Source organism: Schistocerca americana, chromosome 3 (genome assembly GCF_021461395.2).
Source record: "Schistocerca americana isolate TAMUIC-IGC-003095 chromosome 3, iqSchAmer2.1, whole genome shotgun sequence".
Taxonomy (NCBI): Eukaryota; Metazoa; Arthropoda; class Insecta; order Orthoptera; family Acrididae; genus Schistocerca; species Schistocerca americana.
Genome location: NC_060121.1, coordinates 958,990,298 through 959,013,384, shown reverse-complemented (window position 1 = coordinate 959,013,384; position 23,087 = coordinate 958,990,298). Strand labels below are relative to the sequence as shown.

Sequence of the window (23,087 nt, the reverse complement as noted above, 5' to 3'; positions counted from 1 at the left end):
TAAAATGAACACCATAAATTAATATTAACAATATTTATGGCAATGGGGAAGTGTTTATAACAAGCAACAGAGATAAAAATGTTGTGAGCTGCCACACACAAATTTAAAAACATAATTTTCATCTTAAGTTTTTGGAACTTCTCAAAAATATTGTTTACAGCTATATTGTTGAATTTGTGCATTGAAACTCTGGTCCAAAAAACTGAAATATAGTTCAAGGGAAAATTAAATAGGTCTCACCTTTATATTATCCACCACCTGGGCTTCTACTTTACTCCTTTCAGCAGTGTTATTGTACAACAAAAGAATATTGCGCAAATATGAAAACACCTGCGGTTTACGGAGTGGATCCCATAGGTAACACTGCAGAATCTTGTCGTATTCATGTCTTTGTTCATACAATAGCTCACACACACGGTAGCTGACAATACAATAAATTATGTTAGTCATCAAACTGACATCACAGGCACTTCAGAAATTATGTATGTCTACTTAAATCAAGTCAGAAAAAAAGATTTTTCACAAGGAGAAAATTAAGTGGCACCTGTTAAACTATATACTCCAGTTCATTAAGAAAAGGTGATGTCTATGAGCTGAAGAAAGAATGTACAACAGCTACCTGAGCAAGTAACTGACACAGTGACGCTTAAATGGACATGCAGAATGGCATAAAAGTGATAGATATACTTGTTCTTGAATGAGTAATTAAAAGCATAAGCCACCTGCATAATGAAAATACAAAACAATAAATACTATGATATAACACAAACAAAACAACATGCTCAGGAATGAAAACAAACATGAATTCAACGACCTCTGCCACGCTATTTGAATTATGTCTGTTAGTATATCTGGTTTCTGTTTAGTTAAAGATAGAACTCTGTGTGGTAAACTGACATTGCTACTGCCTTTTACTCTTACGTCATTGATTCAAAATACTTAAATATTAATGCAAATTCCTGTTGTTGATGCTAATCAGCATGCTTTGGTTACTGCTGTCTAGTCATCAACTTCAATATATTTTTGTTACTTCCTAACACATCTCCACATTAACTGTCATACATCACAACCACCATATTCCTATTCCAAGATTTCAAGATTTTTAAGTTTCTGTTTCACTTCTTACTTGCTCCTATTTTGATTATTGTTTGTCCACCATTAATGGTTATGCAAATGGAATTATGTCTAATCAAATGCAGAGACAAATGTCAATAATTATAAAATATTGTAATTTTTAAACAAATTTATTCAGTTTTTATATTTATGAAACAGTTAGTCAACTGCTTGCAATGTCACAACATTATGCACACAATGATTTAGTGGAATAATGAGGTAAACATTTCTACGTTATATGCATTTCTGTTAAGTACAAGCAGAAGGAAAAATTAAGATAATCTCTATTGCACTCTCCCATTAGATGATATTAATAACTGTTAATGTGGTATCCACAATTAGTAAAGGCAAGACTGAACTCAAAAGTTGATATGATCACTGTAGTGCTCCTGTTACCCATGTCCCAACTGTTATACAGTATACACTTGACTTCCTCTGACCTTTGAACTAATTTAATACCCAACTGCAGGGTGTACTACAGTTTAATACACACTCCAAGCCATTGTGCAACTTGACATTTTACAATTTCTAGGACTGACAGAAATGGATCCCAGACTACTACTATGTATCACTTCTTGTAACATTCAAAATTCATGTCCTGCTGCTGGATCCTCATGTGAGGAAAGTAGAAGTCATAGTGTGTGAATAAAGAGAATAGGAAAAATTTCATAGTCCAGAGTAGCTGCCTGAAGTGAATAACTTGCTGACACAAATTGCAGTGAACTTATTTGGACAACATCCAGTGCTGCTTGGGTCTGACACTTTGTATCAATATGCAACCCATTATTTTCTAATAATTGACCCCCACAGAGATAATCGGCCAACAATGCACTATGGCAGTTCTAAAGGACACTAAAGAGACTTTCGGAAATTATGTTTGTTTCCCTTTCTTTGGCAGCAGTGATGTTGAGTGCTCCCGTTGCTTGCTCGGCTGCTTAAAACTCAGTCACAACAATTAATACAGCATGCATCCATGGTGATCAGATGTTCAAAAAAGGTCATCACACTGGCCAAGCCATAACCTTTTTATGTTGTTATTCTTGTGGTGTGATTTTTGTTCAGGCATGAGAAACTACTAACTCTATCACATCTAGAAGCTTGCAAATGACCACTGTATTTGCTTTTGAGTTACTAGTTCCTCATTAGGATATGAATTAATGCTTTTCTCCTCATCATCCAATAACTTTGCCACACTGGAAATCACTATTCCATTAAGCCACAGAGTAATAATTGGGGATGCTGTTTTCATACAAGTCATCCAGCTCACCAAGCATTTCATTAAGTGTTTTTCTTTTCAAGAATGGGAAAGGAATCTATGCTCAAACCTCCATCATTTCAAGAGGGTGCACCATCTTTGAGTTTGTACTCTAGTGGAGTTCTGCATTTGATAATAAAAAGCTATCATCACCTGTTGTATAATTACAGTCCTAACAGAAGATGATATTTTCTTCATAAACCGCAGTAATCAAATGCCTGGCACAGCTTGCTACACAGTCAGTTCGTACATTTGAAAATATTATGAAGTGACAACTGAGCTATTTATTTTATGTAAAAAATGAAATAAAACACTGCCATCTTGATAAGTCACTATTCACCCATAGATGTGAAACTCAGTGTCATTGAGGCACTTGAAATATGCAGACAGTTCTGAAAAGTCACAAAATATTCAGTATTCAGACCCAACAAGACTATAGAAAATTGTTCTCCCCTCAGATTTAGTTATAAGTTGGCACAGTGGATAGGCCTTGAAAAACTGAACACAGATCAATCGAGAAAACAGGAAGAAGTTGTGTGGAACTATGAAAAAAATAAGCAAAATATAAAAACTGAGTAGTCCATGTGCAAGATATGCAACATCAAGGATAATGTAAGCTCAGGAGCGCCGTGGTCCCGTGGTTAGCGTGAGCAGCTGCGGAACGAGGGGTTCTTGGTTCGAGTCACCCTCGAATGGAAATTTTAATTTTTTATTTTCAGACAATTATCAAAGTTCAGGCACTCACACATAATCAACTTCGCTCTCCAAAATTCCAGGACATGTTCAGATTTGCTTGGACATATGTAGGATTTAACGGTCTAGACACGGAAAAATTTGAAAAAGTTAAAAACATGTTTTGACAGAGCACAGGGAAAACTGTGCGACTGTGAAACTGTTGCATTCATTTGTTGCAGTTTATGTGACAAACTCTTATGCTTTCATCACTTTTTTGGGAGTGATCATCACATCCACAAGAAACCCTAAATCGGAAAAGGTAGAAGAATCTTTTTACCCATTTGCCAAGTGTACAAGTTAGGTGGGTCGACGACATATTCCTGTCATGTGACGCACATGCCGTCACCAGTTTCGTGTAGAATATATCAGACTTGTTTTCCTGTGGGGGAATCGGTTGACCTATGACCTTGCGATCAAATGTTTTCGGTTCCCATTGGAGTGGCACGTCCTTTCGTCTACAAATCGCACGGTTTTGCGGTGCGGTCGCAACACACAGACACTAAACTTACTACAGTGAACAGAGACGTCAATGAACGAACGGACAGATCATAACTTTGCAAAAATAAAGTAAGTAAACTTTTCACTCGAGGGGAGACTTGAACCAAGGACCTCTGGTTCCGCAGCTGCTCACGCTAACCACGGGACCACAGCGCGCCTGCGCTCACATCATCCTTGATGATGACTATGTTGCCCATGGATTACTCAGTTTGTATATTTTGCTTATTTTTTCTTAGGTCCACACAACTTCTTCCTGTTTTCTCGATTGATTTGTGTTCAGTTTTTCAAGGCCTATCCAATGTTCCAAATTATAACTAAATCTGAGGGAGGTGCGATGGGGAGGTTCCCTTGTCAGTACTAAACATGGAGTGTCTTCTTATGTGGCAGCACAACAGGAACCATTTAGATGTACACAAATAATCCCCTGAAAAGATTGATGCAGTAGCAATATGTGTGAAATCTACACTACATTAAGAATTTTTAATATTCTGTACAGCACCATGAAACTCATTTGGAAAAGAACAGTGACTTTTAGAACTTTTACAAACAATAGCTTCAATACTCAGATTTTTTTCCATACATGACAACTGCTACAAGCTGCATTTTCTCTGGTGTTTCAGTAGATATCTGCAATTATGTTTTTGAAATATGTAGACGGAGTAATCCAAATAAATACTGCCCAGTGTCAAAAGAAAATTTCAGTTTGTTTCTCATCACAAACAAAATATTTTTAAAAGAGAAACTTTATATGGTCATTCAACAGGTTGGTTCCAAAGTAGTTTAGTGGGATATTCAGTTCTATAATACAGTATGTCTCAACAGGAGTAGCAAAATAAGAAGAACAATCAGTAGACCAGCAGTGCCTCAGTAGAGCAACTGGCCAGTCATAGTGGAAAGATGGCACGGCACATCCTGGGACACAAAATATGACAAGGAAGGCAATATGACAGGAAGTTTCAAATCGGCACACACTACACTGCAGAATGAAAAATAATTCTGGAAAACATTCACCAGACTGCAGCTAAGCCATGTCTTGTGATACTCTTTCTTCCAGAAGTACTAGTCCTGCAAGGTATGCAGGACAACTTCTGTGAAGTTTTGGAATGTGGGAGAGAGGTATTGGTGGAAGTTTAGCTGTGAAGGTGGATCTTAAATTGTTCTTGGATATCTGTCAGTAGAGCACTTGCCTGAGAAAGGCAAAGGTTCCAAGTTTGAGTCCTGGTCTAGCTTCTAGTTGCAAGAAAGACATGGCAAATAACTATTTACCCAGCTTTTGGCATGTTTTGTTGTTATCAACTGCATTACAGACACATTAGGAGCAAGCCATACAGCCACAGTGCTAACACAGGTAGGACAATATAACTTCCACGAGTTTTTTGCAGAGTGTCCTAGAGTTTCCTTTGCCACATCACTAATATGATAGGATTTACTGGATTTTACTAAGTCCTGAGATCAACAAAAAAACCAGTTCCACTACCTTCTGGCACAGATAATATCTGTTATGATTTGTTCATCATGCCATTTTTGTTCTAGTTGCTCCGACTTCAGGGCTGGCCTGCACTGTGCTTTCTGTCTGCTACCACCATGTTTTGCTATCATTGTTAAGACAAACTGATAAATATCACATTCAACTATTTTTGGTTCCAATCTATTGAATGGGCTCATAAAATTCCATTTTAAGAAACATTTTTATACCAAGAAACAAACTTAAGTATTCCTTTGACAATGGGCATTAATTGTTCGGCATAACTTAGTCCACACTAATCACAATATGAAATAAGAATTGAACCTGGAACATTTCATGTAACGTCTAGTCATCCAAAGTTCATCTGTATATACTGCCAGCAAAAGTCACATCTCCCTTGGCTCTCACCTATTTTGTTACTATATTTGTACCTAAATACAATATTGGTTACCTATTCCATATGTAGGAAAGTTTTTCCATTTATTTGGAAAAAGTAATGTTTTTTTGCACAATACTAAAGAAGTGGTTCAAACAAACATATTAGAAAGCACTAAAAAAGCATAGACAGTTTTATCACAGATTTAAGTGAATTCAAAGCCTTATTAACAATCAAAAGCTGAATGAAGCCTAATGAGCATAAGGAGAGCAATGCAAGAAACGGTCAATGAATTCAAAAGAAGAACATTTTGCCAACCAATCTGATGAAAAATCCTATGTAGTTATGTCTTCATAAAGTCAGTACATCAATCAAAATAATCTACTCTGCTGCTCAGTGATCATACTGATGCTGAAACAGAAGATAGCAGAGAAGTTCAAAGTACGTATTATATCAGCCAAGAACTATACTGTCTTCCAGGCAGGTGTTGTAGGTTGCCAGCTCTCCGGGAGGATGTGATTAACAGTTCACATCAACATAACTCACCAATCTGTTTACAAGCCTAGCCTTGCACAGCTCAGGCCATTTATGTCATAGTTTCAACACCTCCTCCATGGCGTCCAGCACTATCAGCCTCACTGATAGGCAGCGTTACTATCATGGTAGAGTGCTGCAATCTGGACACTACTTTGTTATGCCACGTCTCATGCCCACCCAATGCCACTCCGATATCCCTCCGCTGGAGAGTATTTAGGCCACCATGCTGTGGCCAGTACACCCTCTGGGTGTCATGTTGGTCACACCAGCAACCCAGCGATCGGAGTCATCACCCTTGCTGTGAGCACCTGTTGCCAGCAATATGCAGGACCACAGTCCGCTGCTCCCAGGTGCCACGTCTTGCTGCGTGTCATCCCACCAGTGGCTGCCACTGTCAAGCCATCACCATCTCCATCCACCGAGGCCTGAAGTTCCTGAAGCATTGCCATCTAGCTACATCCCCGACATCCACCATCACCCAACATCTGCCAACGCCCCATGTCCCAGAAGCATCATCATCCCACCAACAGTTACTGTCATCAAGCCATTGCCTCCAACACCTACTGATGCTCTATGTCCTTCAAGCCCTTCATCCTTAAGCACCATCAATCATCCTCAGCCCCTTCTGTTCTGCCACTCAGTATGACTTGTGGAGTTTACTGTGTATGCACAACCCAGGCAACATTGAAGAATGACATATCTGTCTGTATTTATGGTTAGTGAATCTGACTTTTACTGATAATAAGCAGTTATTGTGGCACTCCTGCATTTCGTTGGTAATCTGCAGTACACATTGGTCACTGACACAAAATATTGAATTATGTCTTCCGAAACTATTTCACTGTAGATCATAATATGGTTCATTCTTTCAGTCACCGCATGGACACTGAAATGAAACATTAAAGTTCGACATCGTGGATCAGAAAAGCAACTAAAATTTTTCAGTTGAGGAAATGCAAATGGATTGGCTGATGTACTTGGACCATTTTATGTAGATTATTAAAAGAACTTACTCCCCTTCTAAAAGTAGTTTATACTCGGTAGGTCACTGGAAAAGTAAAAGGATCCAACTGCGTGGAGGGAGATGCAGGTGATTTTGTTTTTTTAGATGGAATGTCTGGCAGATGTACATTATTGTATTATTTGAAACATGAATTGGTTAATCAATGTGTGTTCTCTCTCAGCAGATAAACAGAGGAATCTGCAACAATGGGCAATTTTGGGGGGGGGAAGTGGGGGAGGGAAGAGAATGTCCTCGTGTGTTAGTATAGTCAATTACTAGATTTGTCCCACACTGTTACCCATAATTAAAAACTTATTTATGAATAAATGTTAATGCTAAGACTTACTATCCACATGTATATGCCACTTCAAAAATTCTCTCGAGACTCTCTGTATTATATACAATTTAAAATGTGTAGCCTATGCCTTTGTCCTCATCCAACTCTTCCCCCCCCCCCCCCCACCTCTCTCTCTCTCTCTCTCTCTCTCTCTCTCTCTCTGTGTGTGTGTGTGTGTGTGTGTGTGTGTGTGTGTGTGTGTGTGTGTGTGTGTGTGAGCGCACGCGTATCAATGTTTTCATGTTGTATTTTACATGTATGTGTACTGTGATACACTATTTATATTAAACATATAGAGCCTAGGTGCTAATTTAGGGCATACTCATCTCCACTCCAAATTTCACCCAAATCCATTCAGCCATTTCAGCGTAAAGTAGTGCAGTTTGCACTGTGTTTATTGTGATAAAAAAGGCAATAAAGAAAGAACTCACAAAGGCAACTATGGCTAAAAAAGTATCTAAATAACAGAGGTACTTTACCGCGAGATATGCAAAATGATGGCAATGTTTTGTTTGAAAATTCCACAAGAACGTCACAGCAAGATTTTGAATTTTTGGTTATGAAACAGAAACATGTATCTCTACGGAAGATACTGTTACACGAAATGCAATTTCTGTAGAGATGCAAGTGGCAATAACATTCCATTACCTGCATCTGGCAATTCATATACTAGTTTGAGCTATTTGTTTCGCGTCTCAAAATAAAGCATTTCAGTGGTTATTTCTGAAACTGCAAAGCACGTAAGGGGTAGTCTTAGTGATTATGTGAAGTTTAGTTAGCATTCATAAGTTTTTTATTTTATACAGATATTGTTTGCACAGTTAAAACACAGAATGAGACTGGTCCTGAAGATTCGAGGGTTTGGCAGTTGGCGTGTCAAAGGCGCCGTGATGCTGAGACGATCCATCTTGTTCCAAATTTTTCTGCATACAAGCAGTGCAGTTGAAGTTCATTTATTGAAATGAAAAATAGACTTGAAAATGTCAGAATTTGTAACTGATTTCTCTGATCAGTCAGTGTTAGATTCATGGCACTAAATCCACGTTCACATTCAGTGGTAAATGTAGATATAATTTCAATTGCTTTCACAAGTTCTTTTCACAGAAGTTGGCGTGTATTGAGGATTTTCTTTATAAAATCTTTTGACTAGTGAAGCACATGTGCTTTCACTTAATTTAAAATCTACCTTCTTACATAAGTGAGGAATTGACATGTCACCATAAAACACAAGTTCATATCCGTCTCACGGCTATGCTTCTGAATTTAAAATGGCTGCAAATGAAAAGAAATACAAGTCTTCAAAGCAGTTTTTTTATATTGTCTAGCAAAGACTGGAAACAGTTCTTCCTAAATATCTTAAATTTATTACATTCATCACAAGAAGATTCTTTAATTAATACTTCTTTGAATGTGTGCTTTTCCTCCAACTCTTTTACAATTATCCTCATTTGCACTTTGCATGATCACAAATTTTATCATTTAGTTCTTTTGTATTATCAGCAGAAACACCAACTAAAACTGCATTTTCTATATGCACACATTCCATGCTTTCCACCGTAAGCTCACAAACTTCAGAACACACTGTGAATATTGCAAAGTTTTAGTCATTTACAGATAGCCACACAGCTTAATCTTTTGTTAGTTTTGAAAATGCGATAATGCTACACAATTTCCTATTACAATTTCAAGCCTACTGTTACTCCCATCCCTACCTTCGCAATTCTCACAGTTTTCAGTCCCCAAAGATTCACTATTTCTTTCTGTTGGCATCATCATCATCTTGTTTCTCAAATCCACCGCCTGTTTTATCTCCTTTAGCACCACTGTTAGTATATGTTTGCACATATACCTAGTAATGCACTGTTCTTAAGGAATGGTGAAATTTTGCTTTGCTAGAAAGCCATGCTGAAATTCCATAGTTCTTACAGGTTGAAATTCCATAGTTCTCACAGGCCTGCACGCACTCAGCTCACTAACAATGCTACTGAAGCGGGAACTTGCGGAGATCGCCGTATCTTTTGTGGATGCGAGAGAACAACCGAACAGCACCAGTTAATTTCGCATTCGTGATACTGGGGAAGCTGTGTTAAGCTTGACCCATGTGGTCCACGACTAGCAAGGCCAGACTGCTGAATCCCATCTGCTGGGTATTCTTGCTCAGTTTGGACTGCTTTGTGCTTCTGTCCAGTACACATTCGTCCATGCTGCACTGTTGCCAAAATCTGGTCTAATTTAAATGTGGCTGCAGGTACCGCGGTTGCTCGCCTTGTGCCGGGACCCGTGGGTGAATTTCAGCTCTGCTGCTCAGGCACCTCTGTGGTACGGCTGCCACACTACTTGTCTTGCAAGCACGCACGTAATGAATGGTGGACCTTACATGAAATCAACAATGACAGCATGAAAATAACAATTCAGTTTGAAATGATTTGAGGTGCTTAAGGACATTAGGCTTTTTCCAAAATTAGTGAGCAAACATGTTAACAGTAATAATGTGTCGATATTTTCTGTTTACGGGTCCACAAATTTAAATTAAATGTTGGGAAGTTATATGTACGAGTGGAAAATAAACATCCTTGGATCGGATAGGTAATTTCAAATCAGAAAGGGGGAGGGGGGATGGAAATCACCCCCCCCCCCCCCTCAGCCCTCTCTCCAAATTGCACACTAATCTGCACATAAAAAAAGCCTTACCATGTTGACTGCACGGATTACCACATGGCATAAAGACTATTTAAAAATTGATCAAAATGATCAAAGAGTATCTCAGATCAGCAAAGGGCAAACAGGGCTCACTAACAATGTCGGGAATATACCACATACCCTGAACTTAAGACTTTCCTACATGTTGAAATGATTGTATGATCTATCATCAAACACAGACAGTAATGCAGGTTGGGATGGGTGGAGAAATTGGACATGATAGAGCACACACTGTAAGACACCGACCACATAATAGAATTTGCCGACATGGAAGTTCTTGCTGTGGAGAAGAGCTACCGAGCACATGTGTTCAGCGAAGCTACAGATATCCACAAACATGGTAACAGCTTTAACAAGAAAGAGGAAAGAACCAAGACGAATGGATCCTGATTCCAGTGCTGCAGCAAACAATCGTTGCAGGTAACAAGGCGAGCACCACTACGATAACAACCAGTGAAATGCCCCTCAGACATTGGTGCAACAGGTACATATAATCTGCCGCTGTGAGTTCGACTCCTGTCCGCCACCAGCAATGGAGAGGGAAGCTTTGAGAAGCCAGCCACTTGTGGTGGTGAAACATCAGAAAAATCATCAAACATTGGCAAAAGAACCCGAGAATAAGCCAATAGGCAGTTTGTCATATTTAAACTCCAGTGGAAGACACTAGGATCATGGAGGGGTTACCCACAAAAATTCTGAGAGTGTACGTTCCAAGAAGTCTGGAAACATATTTCCTCCCACGTCTCTAAAAATGATTAGAATTCAAAAGTCACAAAAATATAGAGATCATACAGAGATTTACTGTTGGCTGGCTGCCCTTCCCAGTACCATTTATGGACACAATGGGGACGAGGGGAAATGATAGTGGCACTGGAAATACTTTTCATCACATTGCACAGTTTAGACGTAGATGAATATTTTTCCAAGTGTGTTACATGAGACGGCTATACTGTTATCACTGTTAATAATGCCATTCAGTATAACTTTTGTATTTATTTTTTAATTTCTTTATTTTTACATATTTGGTATTATTTGCGAGGGCTGTTCAAAAAGCAGCTGCACTGATCTAATTTGCTGATTCATTATGAATGTAGATTAATGTAAGATATGAACTGATAAAGACAGTACATTAAAAATCATATAATTTAACAGCATTCTTTTTAGGAAAAGGACAATGGTAAATTTGGCATGGAATATAAACAACAGAAGCAGTAAAAGTTACACCTCATCTTGTACTTTTGATAACAAGCTGTCAACAGGAACATAAAAAAGATCTCAATCTTGTTAATGTGACTGTTGAGCACTCAATGCCTCTGCTAAACTGTGAGTCATTACCTTTACTTTTTCCATTGCTTTTAGGAAATTGAAGACAATACATTCAGTGAGTGACGTATGTTGGTGAATTGCCAGAATGAATCTTTCACTCTGCAGCACAATGTGCACTGATTTGGGACTTCTTGGCAGATTAAAACTTTGTGTAGCACCAGGATTTGAATCTGGAGCGTATCTGTGGACGGTGAATGTCCGGATTAATGTGATGGTCCGGCATACAGTTTTAATCTGCCAGGAAACTGGGTACATGGGTGATGTGGATAAGCAGTTAGGGATGCCTGTGAACAACGGCACAATACTTACAAGTATGCTTTGTGAGCAAGAGTGAGAAGGCGGTCTTGGTCGTAATGTTGCAGACCGCCAGCTCTTATTAGCTCCAGCAGGGCCTGTTGGCGCTCCTCATGGTGGCCTGTGCTTGGTGAGCCACTGCCTTCAGTCAGGAACTCAACCACCTGTTCAAAGAGCTGCCGCTCCACGTGCAGCAGACCACACCACGGCCGGGCCAGCTGACGTGCCAGGAATGTGAACAGAGAACCGACCTGGCTTGGCTGCAACCCAATCAGTCCTGTTATTAAAATGTAATTTTAATGGCTATCCAAATTTTAAATATTGCATGTACATAAGTCAGGTAGTGACTCTGGAAAAAAAAAAAACTATCCAAACTGAAAAATATTAAAAATTCCCCACTTTAATGCGTGCTGGACAAGGACTTGGACCCTTACACCAGTCTTTAGCAGATAGTGTTTGCCAAATGTACTGCTCACAGAGACTAAAGGCATTTGATCCTTAACAACAACAGTATACCTGTTCTTTCTGAACTGCTGGTCCCACTGCATTGTGGGAGAGGCTTTGAATAAATGTAGAGAAGCTGGTGGTAGATGCTCAAGTAGCATAACTGAAGATATATTGGTCACAAAAAGCAGGTATCAGGATTTTAGTCCTTGTCTGGCACATTTTTCTGGGTTTGTATCCCAGTTAATACTGTCATTTTCTTTCCACTATATTTTGAGACCTTCCCCAGTTGCCTCTGCTAGAAATTGAGTGCACACTTCATTGGTATGAGGGGCATTTGGAAAGTCCGTGCAAAAAATAAAAACTACTAATGTGTTTGGGGCAAACCTTTTTTATTTTTTGACAGTCTCCTTTTAGACTTATACACTTCGTCCAACACTGTTCTAATTTTTTGATCTCTTCCGAATAATAGGAATTGTCCAAGTCTGCAAAATAGCTATTAGTTGCTGCAATCCCCTCTTTGTTTGAATAAAATCTTTGTCCCGCCATCCATTTCTTCAAATTGGGGAACAAATAGTAGTCCAAGGGAGCCAAGTCTGGAGAATAGGGGGATGTGAAACGAGTTGGAATCCTACTTCCATTAATTTTGCGACCACAACTGTTGATGTGTGTGCTGGTGCATTGTTGTGATAGAAAAGGACTTTTTCGCGTCCAATCGCTGGCGTTTTTCTTGTAGCTCGGTTTTCAAACGGTCCAATTACGATGAATAATATGCACCTGTAATAGTTTTACCCTTTCCTAGATAGTCGATGAGGATTATCCCTTGCGCATCCCAAAAGACAGTCGCCATAACCTTTCCGGTCTAAGGACTGGTCTTCGCCTGTTTTGGTGCAGATTCGTCCTTGGTAACTCATTGTTTAGATTGTGTTTTGGCCTCAGGAGTATAGTAATGCATGCATGTTTCATCCACAGTGACAAAACGACGCTTAAAGTACTGTGGATCCTTCCTGAACAGCTGCAAACCATCCTTGCAACACTTCACATGATTCCGTTTTTGGTCAAGCGTGAGCAATCACTGAACCCATCTTGTGGATAGCTTTCTCATGTCCAAATGTTTATGCAAAATATAATGTACCCGTTCATTCGAGATGCCCGCAGCACTAGCGATCTCATGCACCTTAACTCTTCTGTCATCCAGCACCATATCATGGATTTTATCAATGATTTCTGGAGTCATAACATCCACAGGGCATCCAGAACATTCAGCATCACTTGTGCCCATATGACCACTCCGAAAATTTTGAAACCACTTATAAACTATTCTAATCGAAGGTGCAGAGTCACCGTAAGTTTATCAAGCTTCTCTTTAGTCTCCCAAGGAGTTTTGCCTTTCATAAAGTAATGTTTAATCACCAAACAAAATTCTTCTTCATCCATTTTTGACAATCACTCGACTTCCCTGATTCACGCAAATGCCAAACACAAAGAAATAGACCAATATGGCTGAAACTTTGTGTGTCATCTTTCCAAAGATGCTACTATCTAAAAATGACCTTGATACGCGTCAGTGGTGCCATCTCTCGGACTTTGCACGGACTTTTCAAACGCCCTTCGTAACTGTTTGAGCTCCAACTGAACTGCAAAAACAGACATGCTGTATGCCACTCTAGCAATTGCAGCCTCACACCTTCAAAGAATGAAGCAGTTCCAAGCCTGACAATTTGAGGAGAGACACCATCTTATCTGTGTTGTGTCCCAGCTGCAAACTCAGAAATAATCTATTTCACCAATAAAGCATGAAGGATTATCATTTCACTCGAGGGGAGGAGATAATTTGTAACATATATGCTCTTCACAGCTACACTGCTACTGTGAAAGTTGACATTTATTACGAGGTGCCAGGATGAACATATTATATCTACATTCACAAAAACAGAGTATGACATCAATATTTTGGCAATGAACAGTATAAAAAGTTATATCAGCCTGGTGCTAGAATTGGAACTGCACAACAGATAAGATCATGTGTCTCCTCCACTCACCATACTTGGAATGTGACAACATTAGACCAATTTATTCATTGTCAGTCAAACAAATGCCAGTAATTCATGCAGTGTGTCCTATTCACAACTTGCTTAGAGTCCAGAAAATGAGCATGTCACACCTGACAAGGACAAATAGTGAAGTTTTAAAAATATCATGCAAGAAAAATAACAATGTGCTCAGCTCCAAAACCCAAAATCTTCCTAATCATCACTTTCACTAAGAAAGCCAGAAAGATCATTGATTTAACTTGACACATATAATAAACGCGATGTATAAGTTACAAATATTAGAAGATTTCTCGTTCCACATTCTTCATTGTCACACAAACTCTTCAAGGAATGCCACAGTGAAAGGCAAAGATTACACTGTATGTCACTATCATTCCATTTTACCATCCCCTCTCTCTGTTCTATTCTTCTCATGAAAGGTGTACTGGAAAAACAATGGTTTAGGCACTTATGACATTACAATACCACCACCACCAAGAACAACTGTTAGATAGCTACTGCGTAAGTTCTAATTTCTCTTACTTTACCCCCTTTTTCATTTTGTGGGACTTGTAAGTGGGAGAAAATAATGCGTCATTAGTCTCTTATCATAAGGCATGATCTTCAAAGTATTAAAATGAATTCATTATGAATTTTCTCTGTGTCCTCTACTTTTATTACCCCGTAAAGGTCCCAGAATGATGAGCAGTGCTCAAGTACAGTACAATGGATGAATTTTAAGCTAATTCTTTGGGATTTTCTGGACAAAGTTAATCTGGCATTTGCTTTTCTGGCATAATTTTCATGGAGTTGTTTCACATTAAAACGATTCAGACACATACATCTCAACTTTTGCAGTAGAGGCTGGTTACAGTACTTCATCAACAACAGTTCGACATGCAAATCGCCGAAGTGGCGTCAAATCTAAAGACTTGCAACTGGCAAATGGTCTACCCGACGGGAGGTCCTAGTCACATGACATTTCATCAACAACAGTGTAATGGAAATAATAACTGGTCCTTATGCATATTTATGAGCAATATTACATATGTGTATGGTGCGGGTTAGCTGTTAGAATCTGCAACAAGTTATGTTCATTTGAAAGTATTCCTACAATTTTATAAAATTTAGTAGTGTTTTGACACCCTCCACAAAAACAGCATACTCCATGATGCCTCTTATAACTTCCAATTTTATTCACCAGCTCATTTAAGGTGCATTTACCCAGGGAAGTGATAGTTTTAACTAACTGATGCTGCCTTCCTTACTTTTGGTAGGCACTTTATTCAGTTCTGCAATGCAGTTCAGTGAGCAAAATATGAGCTTACCAAGTATCAAACCAGATTTGTGACTGGATTCAGACCCTTACTTGCAGACAGAACTCAACACATCACTCTTTAAGGCATAAATTGACACATGCAAAGTTAATTTTGGGAGCACCCTGAGGTATTGTTGGAGGCCCAGTGCTGTTGGGAATATATATAAATAATCTATCTAAAAACAAAGATGATGTAACTTACCAACCGAAAGCGTTGGCATGTTGATAGACACACAAAGAAACACAAACAAACATAAACACACACACAAAATTTAAGCTTTCGCAACCAACGGTTGCTTCATCAGGAAAGAGGGAAGGAGAGGGAAAGACGAAAGGATATGGGATTTAAGGGAGGGGGTAAGGAGTCATTCCAATCCCGGGAGCGGAAACACTTACCTTAGGGGGAAAAATGGACAGGTATACACTTGCACACACACACATATCCATCCGCACATATACAGACACAAGCAGACATTTGTAAAGGCAAGATGGATGTGTGTGTGTGTGTGGGGGGGGGGGGGGGGCACAAGTGTACACCCGTCATTTTTCCCCCCTAAGGTAAGTCTTTCCACTCCCAGGATTGGAATGACTCCATACCCTCTCCCTTAAAACCCACATCCTTTCGTCTTTCCCTCTCCTTCCCTCTTTCCTGATGAAGTAACCGTTGGTTGCAAAAGCTTGAATTTTGTGTGTGTGTTTGTATTTGTTTGTGTGTCTATCAACATGCCAACGCTTTCGTTTGGTAAGTTACATCATCTTTGTTTTTAGATATATTTTTCCAACGTGGAATGTTTCCTTCTATTATATTTATATAAATAATCTAGTAGATAAAATTAGAAGCTCCATGAGGTCTTTCACAGACAATGTTGTTGTTTACAGCAAGGCTGCAACACAACAAAGACTGTGCTAAAATATAGGAAGAACTGCAAAGGATGGATAATTAGTGTCATTGACCATGAAAATGAAAACATAATGTACTGCACATAAACAGGTAAATAATTTGATTATGATTTGATTACATTGTTGGCAACAAATCATTGGAAAGACTAGCAATCACAAACTATCTAGGCATAGTTGTATGGAGCGGCCTAAAGTGGAATGAGCATATAAAACTAGCTGGAGGAAATGCAGATGCCAATCAGTCACTGGAAGAATATTCAAGAACTGCAAATTACCCAGCAAAACAGTGGCTTTCAAAACATTTATGTGACTGATTCTTCAGTGTGCTCTTCAGTCCAGGTCCCTTTATCAGGTTGCATTAATAGAAGAGACAGAAAAGTTTCAATGAGTAGTGGGATGTTTCATTATGGGTTCATTTAATAAGAACAACAGCATAATGGAAACACTCAACAAACTCTAGTGGCTGAGGCTACAGGAGAAATTTTGTAGATAACTAATAGATCTACTATTGAAATTGTATGAGCAAGTTCCACATATATCTCATAAAATGACCAAAATGAGAAAAATGGAGCAATTTGAGCTCCTATGGAGATCTATCTGCTGTGTCGTATGCATGCACAAAACACAGCCAGGGCAAAAGCACCACAGGCGCAAAGATGCAAACTGCTGACAGTGCAACACAGACTTTCCACTTGCCACTTGCGCAAGTTCCACCAGTGCCACGGGCGGCGTTGAGGATGAAGATATCGGCTTCACCTCGGCCAACTGCTGGTCGAGTACAATCCACCAACGACTGGACGACAATGGATAGAAGCCTACTTGCAAGGTAGAAGAGCTGCTCTCACCTACTTGGTTAGAGATCATTGTCCAGGGCTGACTTAGACAGGGAACACCATTTAGTGAACTCTTAGAAGTGAACAGACAGTTGTTGCAAATTGCATTTGCTGTGGACTGTGAAGTTTACCTATGATTATTTGCACTTAGCCATAAAGGGCCTTTTTTTGTGTTTTATTACATGCAGCACTGTAGACTTCATTATTCGACAAGTCAATAAAATAAATAAGCTTTTTTAACTCATTAGTGTAACTTTATAACTAGTTCATTGGAGTGTTGTAGAACCTTTGTTCTCCTACACTGTTACCTGACCCTGGGGGACAGTTCTGTAATAGTGGCAGGGAGAAATTGTCTTAGCAGCCTACCGTAACAACAACAGCAACTCTACCTCCACAGCAGTAGCAGCGAGACCTTTACATAACACAAAACAGGCAACGAGGGTTTACAAATTTACCATTACTTGTTCTTCCAACACAAGATTTGCAAATGTAACAGAGATGCAGGAAATGAAAGGGTACTGTACCTCCCCCCTCCCCTCCCACCACATGGTGTGAGGTAGCTTGCACAGTCCAAATGTAGATGTATAATTTGTGTCTTTGGTTGACAAATAACAGTGAAGTTTGAAACTCCAGACATCTCTTACAACATTTACAACAGTAAGAACCAATTTTAAACTGTCCAGTAGATTTACTGTTTGCTTATTATGTTAATACACAGAGATACAGACATAAAGACAACTTGTGTACTGCTGTGAAAGATGCAAATAAGGAAAGTAACAATTGAATATTTTACATGGTGAATATGTTTTATTCTGATATGTATAACTTTTGTTCAAAATATTAAGAAAAGATAAATTACTACTCACTCTAAAGATGACACGTTGAGTTGCAGACAGGCACAATGAAAAACTGTTACATATTTAGCTTGTGACTAGCGATCTTGAAATTTCAAGCTTAAGTTTCCATTGTTTGATTTTGTTCAAAATATTAAATTATACATGCTAGGTGAGCCTCAAATGTAAAGGCTGTTTGACACAAAATATGATCAACTGCAGTGAACATCCTGTGCCTGTACAGTAGCATGCCCTCCCTTTTTAGGGTTCTGTACATCAGTCGATAAAAATGGAACCCTTATAGGATCACTTCGTTGTTTGTCTGTGTGCCTGATTGTTAACAACCCTTTTTCTCAGGATCGGGTAGATGTCCCACTTTGGAATTTATGTCACATACTAATGTCCACAGACCCTTGATGGTGCAAAAATTTAAGTTTCGTAGTCAATGCAATCAAAAGATACAGTCACTTATGTTACAAATTCTGATACTTGCAGACTCATTCATTAAAACTTATAGGGTACATTCCGTGACCTAGAATCGTGAAACGTGGCAGGAGCACGGTTTCACAGTACAAGTAAAAAAATAAATTTGAAAATTGTTAATTTATAATTATGTCACATGAAGAAACTTTTTTGTCAGTTGTTATCTGACTGTCTGTCCATCTGTTAAGATCACTTTTTCCCAGGAATGGATAGAGGTATCAAGTTGAAATTCATGTTGCATACTAAGGTCAGTTGTCCCTCAGCGATGTGAAAAATTTAAGCTTAGAAGTCAATGCAATTAAAAGATACAATCATTTATGTCACGTTTTGATACTCACACACTATATGGTACAACCTGTTGAACTAGAATCATGAAATTTGGCAAGAAGCACAGTACAAGCAAAGGGAAAAAAAATTGAAAATTGTTACACTCCCAGGATCAATATATTACCAGTTTTGATATTGCTAACAAGTAAAAATTATCGAGATTCTTGATTCTCGGTGTGGATGAACTATCTATACACATAATTAAATTTGTGCAGAATCCTCAGTGCAAGAGAGCTACTCGCACCTGACAAATGTTTTGTGTGTGCAACTGAAGTTATTTGTATTACCTGGTATTGTTACTTTCTTTCTGTGTGCCAGAGTGGCTGCAAAAATACAGTGGTCTGAATCCCCAATTCAAAGAGATGTAGTGTGAATGTAAATTACAACGAACTGAGTGACACTTGAGCACCTTCACCAATTGGAGAAGTAGATCAAAGTAAAGCAATTGCATCATGCATTTACAGAAAGTTTGACAACTGTGCAATGTGGGGAGAGCAGTGGCATGCCTAGCACACATGTACATCACACTGCTAAAATGGGTACAGGAAAAATTGCTGGACAATTATTAACATTCCAATGGTGTTTCCAAAAGGTGACCTAAACAAGAGTGTGCCTAACTGTTACCAATATATGAATTGTTTGTGCAAGTGCATGTTCAGTACTGAAAAGAGTTGAGATGCTCACAAAAAATAAGCAATGATACTTACACATTACATTACTGCTTTTTACAAGTCCAAACAGCGAACTAGCTTCAGGTGTCCCTCACTGTGATAAAAGCTAAAGTAGTTCACAGAAATACAATATTCTAGGAAAATGAAAAAGCTACATTATAGGAATAGAATGTGGTGTGAACTTTGTAAACTTTACCCAGCAAAGAACATGAGTAATACCTGAGGTGTACTGTAGAAGACATGCAAAACTGAGGCATGACATTCAGACACGAAAATCAGAGAAGTTGATAAGAGGAACTGCTTTCATTAAAAAAAAAAAAAAAAAAATTTACACTTGCACTAATCAGATGGTTTGGAATTTCAGGAGAGAAATTTATAGACCCTTTCCTCCTTGCAAACCAATCTCATATTCAGCAACTGTAACTTTCTCATTTCAGGAAAAAAGTTGCTTCTCAAAATTTTGAAGATGTGCAGTGTTGAATTTGGTACTTTGGAACTGTCTGAGAACATTTCCGTGGAGAAATTTAATGTGAAACTGTGATAAAAATGAGATGAAATGTATGTATGTAGTACGTAAATCCTAAAATCCACCTTTGATTTGCATTTTTGAGATCTTTTTTGTTTTTTAATAAAATAGCCTTTATTTTTTGAGATTCTACTTTGCACAATGTTGTCTGATAAATATATCAACAAGAACCCTGTTGCTCTTGGACGAAACTTACGCTATAAAGAGTTCGCATTTTTTCCCCCCACAATATAGCGATATCCAATTCAAAAACCACACTAAAAAAGAATGTAAGTAAGGTGGTGATAGCTGCTACAAGTGCAGTAAGGTTAACACTTTATCTTTCATTGTTTCTATAAATAATTAACTAACTCAAAATCTTAATTTCAAATGAGATCAGTGTTGACTCATTCCCAATTTATTAATGGAAGAAATAAAATGAAAAGATGATCACAATGATATCAGTTAATAGCTGTCCACTTACCGTGAAACCCTCGCCCTGCACCATTATAAGCAACAATATATCAACAAGCCGTTGCACTTGTCTCATCCCCACCTCAGACAGAAACTCTGGCTCTTCAAATGCTAGTGCAAGCACATTTAAAAACTCACGAGTATCAAAATGTAGAAGGACCCTGTGGATTAAAATACCACACATTACTAATAAGTATGAGTTGTATTGAAAACAGAGATGAATCCATTAAAGTACCAAAAAACATTGCCTTGAAAAGGTGCAATGAATTTGCAATTTACCTATCTCCATTAAACAGCAGAGAAAAATACATTTTAACATCTTTAGCTTTAATTACAATACCTACAAAATTTAATCACATTTCATTAACTACTTCCAGCCTTGAACATTAATAGCACATTGCCCCTACTGTTGTTCAGAAAATTAATTATTTATTAGAGCAGTAAACAGAATAATTGCATCCCTCTTGCATTGTGGTGACAGTACTTCTGAAACAGCAAAGTCTTCCAACTGCTGCTATGCTAAATATACTGCATGCAAATAGAAAGATGTGAAGAGAGCAGTGCAAGCGGAAACTGAGAGTCACTGTCTATCACTGCTGTGAGTGCCAAAGGCCTAGTTTGAAGCCAAATGATCTGATTTTACACTTGATTGTGGAGCAGTTAATGGATGAAAAGAACACATCACTATCAGATTATGTACCTACAATGATTTCAGTAAACCTACTGTATATAACAAAGTGAAACAAACTGATGGTAGTTTCATGTGGATTAAAAGAAGGTACACTAGTAAGAGATTTGCACAACAGAATAATAACTAATTCTCACTGAATGGTGAAGGTCTGTCTCCTCCGATATTAGCCATTTTCAGTTTCCGAGAACAACACTAAACACTTACGAAAATTACAGGAATGGCAGAGAGTGATATGACACTATACTGCTTGGGGAATTTTTCAATGTCATTCTCTGCAAGATCTGTGCATTGAGTGCGGTGTCAGTTTCAAAAATAAAGGGTCCCATACTTATGATAGTTCAGATTCCACATCACATCACAAACTATTCACCAACGAAAGGTTTTTCAGGTATTTTTCTAACAAGGAAGGGTACCCAACTGTTGTAACACACTTTTTGAATCTATATAGTACGTTGAACAGCCAATATCAAAATACACATACCATTCAAATTACAGCCGGCGAGCAAATGATTTTGATAACATTTAAATCATGGAAATAAACAATGTTATACACCCATGGTAGTTCAAATGCAGTAGACATGAAAGTCAATAGTTCATTGTCTAGATATAAACATATTTTACAGCGAGCACATCACAAGAAGAAAAGCTGAACCCAGCCATCTTTGGAATCTCCTCCTTCTAAATCACTCTCGAAACAGTATTTGGAAGGTGTCTGAAATGATCACAGATGTTCATCAGTGTAACCACATTTTAAGAATGCAAAGCGGATAAATTGTTTGAATCTATTTGCTAGAAACTGGATGTGCACAAAAAAAACTAAATGTGAAGAAATTATTCTCTTTGCCACACTTTAACTGCAGACAATAACATTATCCTACCTGTGATGAACAGTGCTATACTTCTGAACGGACAGAAAACGAAGATGTCCACTGGGTGCACCAATCCAGTACGTTCTGCAGTGATCAGTTTCTTGTGAAATTCAACATCTGCTGGAACTGTCTCAGTATGTAAAGCATCGTCTTTATTTGCTGTCCAAGAATCAACCAAAAGAAGAATTCAATCTCTGCTATCCAAATCTGGCTGTAACACCTGTTCCAGGAACACTTTCAAATTCCATTTTGTCAGGTTTGGTGATTTGCTGGGACATGCTTTCACACTGTGTAATTCAAGTGTCACACTTGTTGGAATTTTCACACTTGCTTCCAAGACAAGAACATACATGCGTGGAATAAGGGTGTGATCCATTACAATAGACACTGTCACGTGTGAACGGGTGGTTGCTACAACTGATCTCACTGCACCAAAATCAGTTTTGCTCCTTTAACGGCAAGAGTTCTCCCAGAATGTAACTCTTCAGCAAATACTGACTGATCTGCACTAATTATCTGCTCTGGTGAAAAATTATACTCTCCAATGAAATTTCTTACTTTCATAAGAAACTCATCAGCTTTCTTTCCTACATCAGTGTTATCACCAACAAATCTGACAACTTTACTCGTGATCATGCGAGAAACAATCTTGTTTTCTTGAGCTGCAGCAGCTATGTTTTGGAAGCTTTGAATGTTAAGATATTGTTTTGCTCAATTGTGCTTTAAAAGACAGTGCCCAGATTCATAGCATTCAGTGATCACTTACCTTGTTAGTTGTTATTCTTGTAGCACCTTCCTCTTTTTGTCATGTCATTTCACCATCTTTTTGGAATTTTGAAAAATTGTCTTGTTTTTTACTTGTCTTTTCTGTGCCATTATGGTACTGAATGTGACTCTACAGAGTATGTCTAGGGCTAAACCAGGAGGGCACCATCATGAAGTTCATTCCTCTAGGCTGTTTCAGCCAGATTTTGTAAGCATCAGCCAAATAACCTTCTGAAAATTTTGTCCTATTTTCTTTGGTGGTGATGGACAATATGAGGAACCACTCCTCTCATCTCTGCCAC

The 23,087-nt window shown here is 38.4% G+C and overlaps 1 protein-coding gene across 1 annotated transcript in view; it reads right to left on the bottom strand.

Annotated features, from left to right (window-relative positions):
• LOC124606769 (vacuolar protein sorting-associated protein 8 homolog) overlaps nucleotides 1-23,087 on the bottom strand; it is a 196,609-nt gene that overhangs the window by 55,357 nt on the left and 118,165 nt on the right. Inside the window, exons 14-16 of the mRNA XM_047138823.1 lie at nucleotides 20,471-20,621; nucleotides 11,655-11,899; nucleotides 241-421 (exon numbers count right to left, since the gene is read on the bottom strand). Coding sequence (XP_046994779.1) covers nucleotides 241-421; nucleotides 11,655-11,899; nucleotides 20,471-20,621 — 577 coding nt within the window. The remainder of the gene's footprint in view (nucleotides 1-240; nucleotides 422-11,654; nucleotides 11,900-20,470; nucleotides 20,622-23,087) is intronic.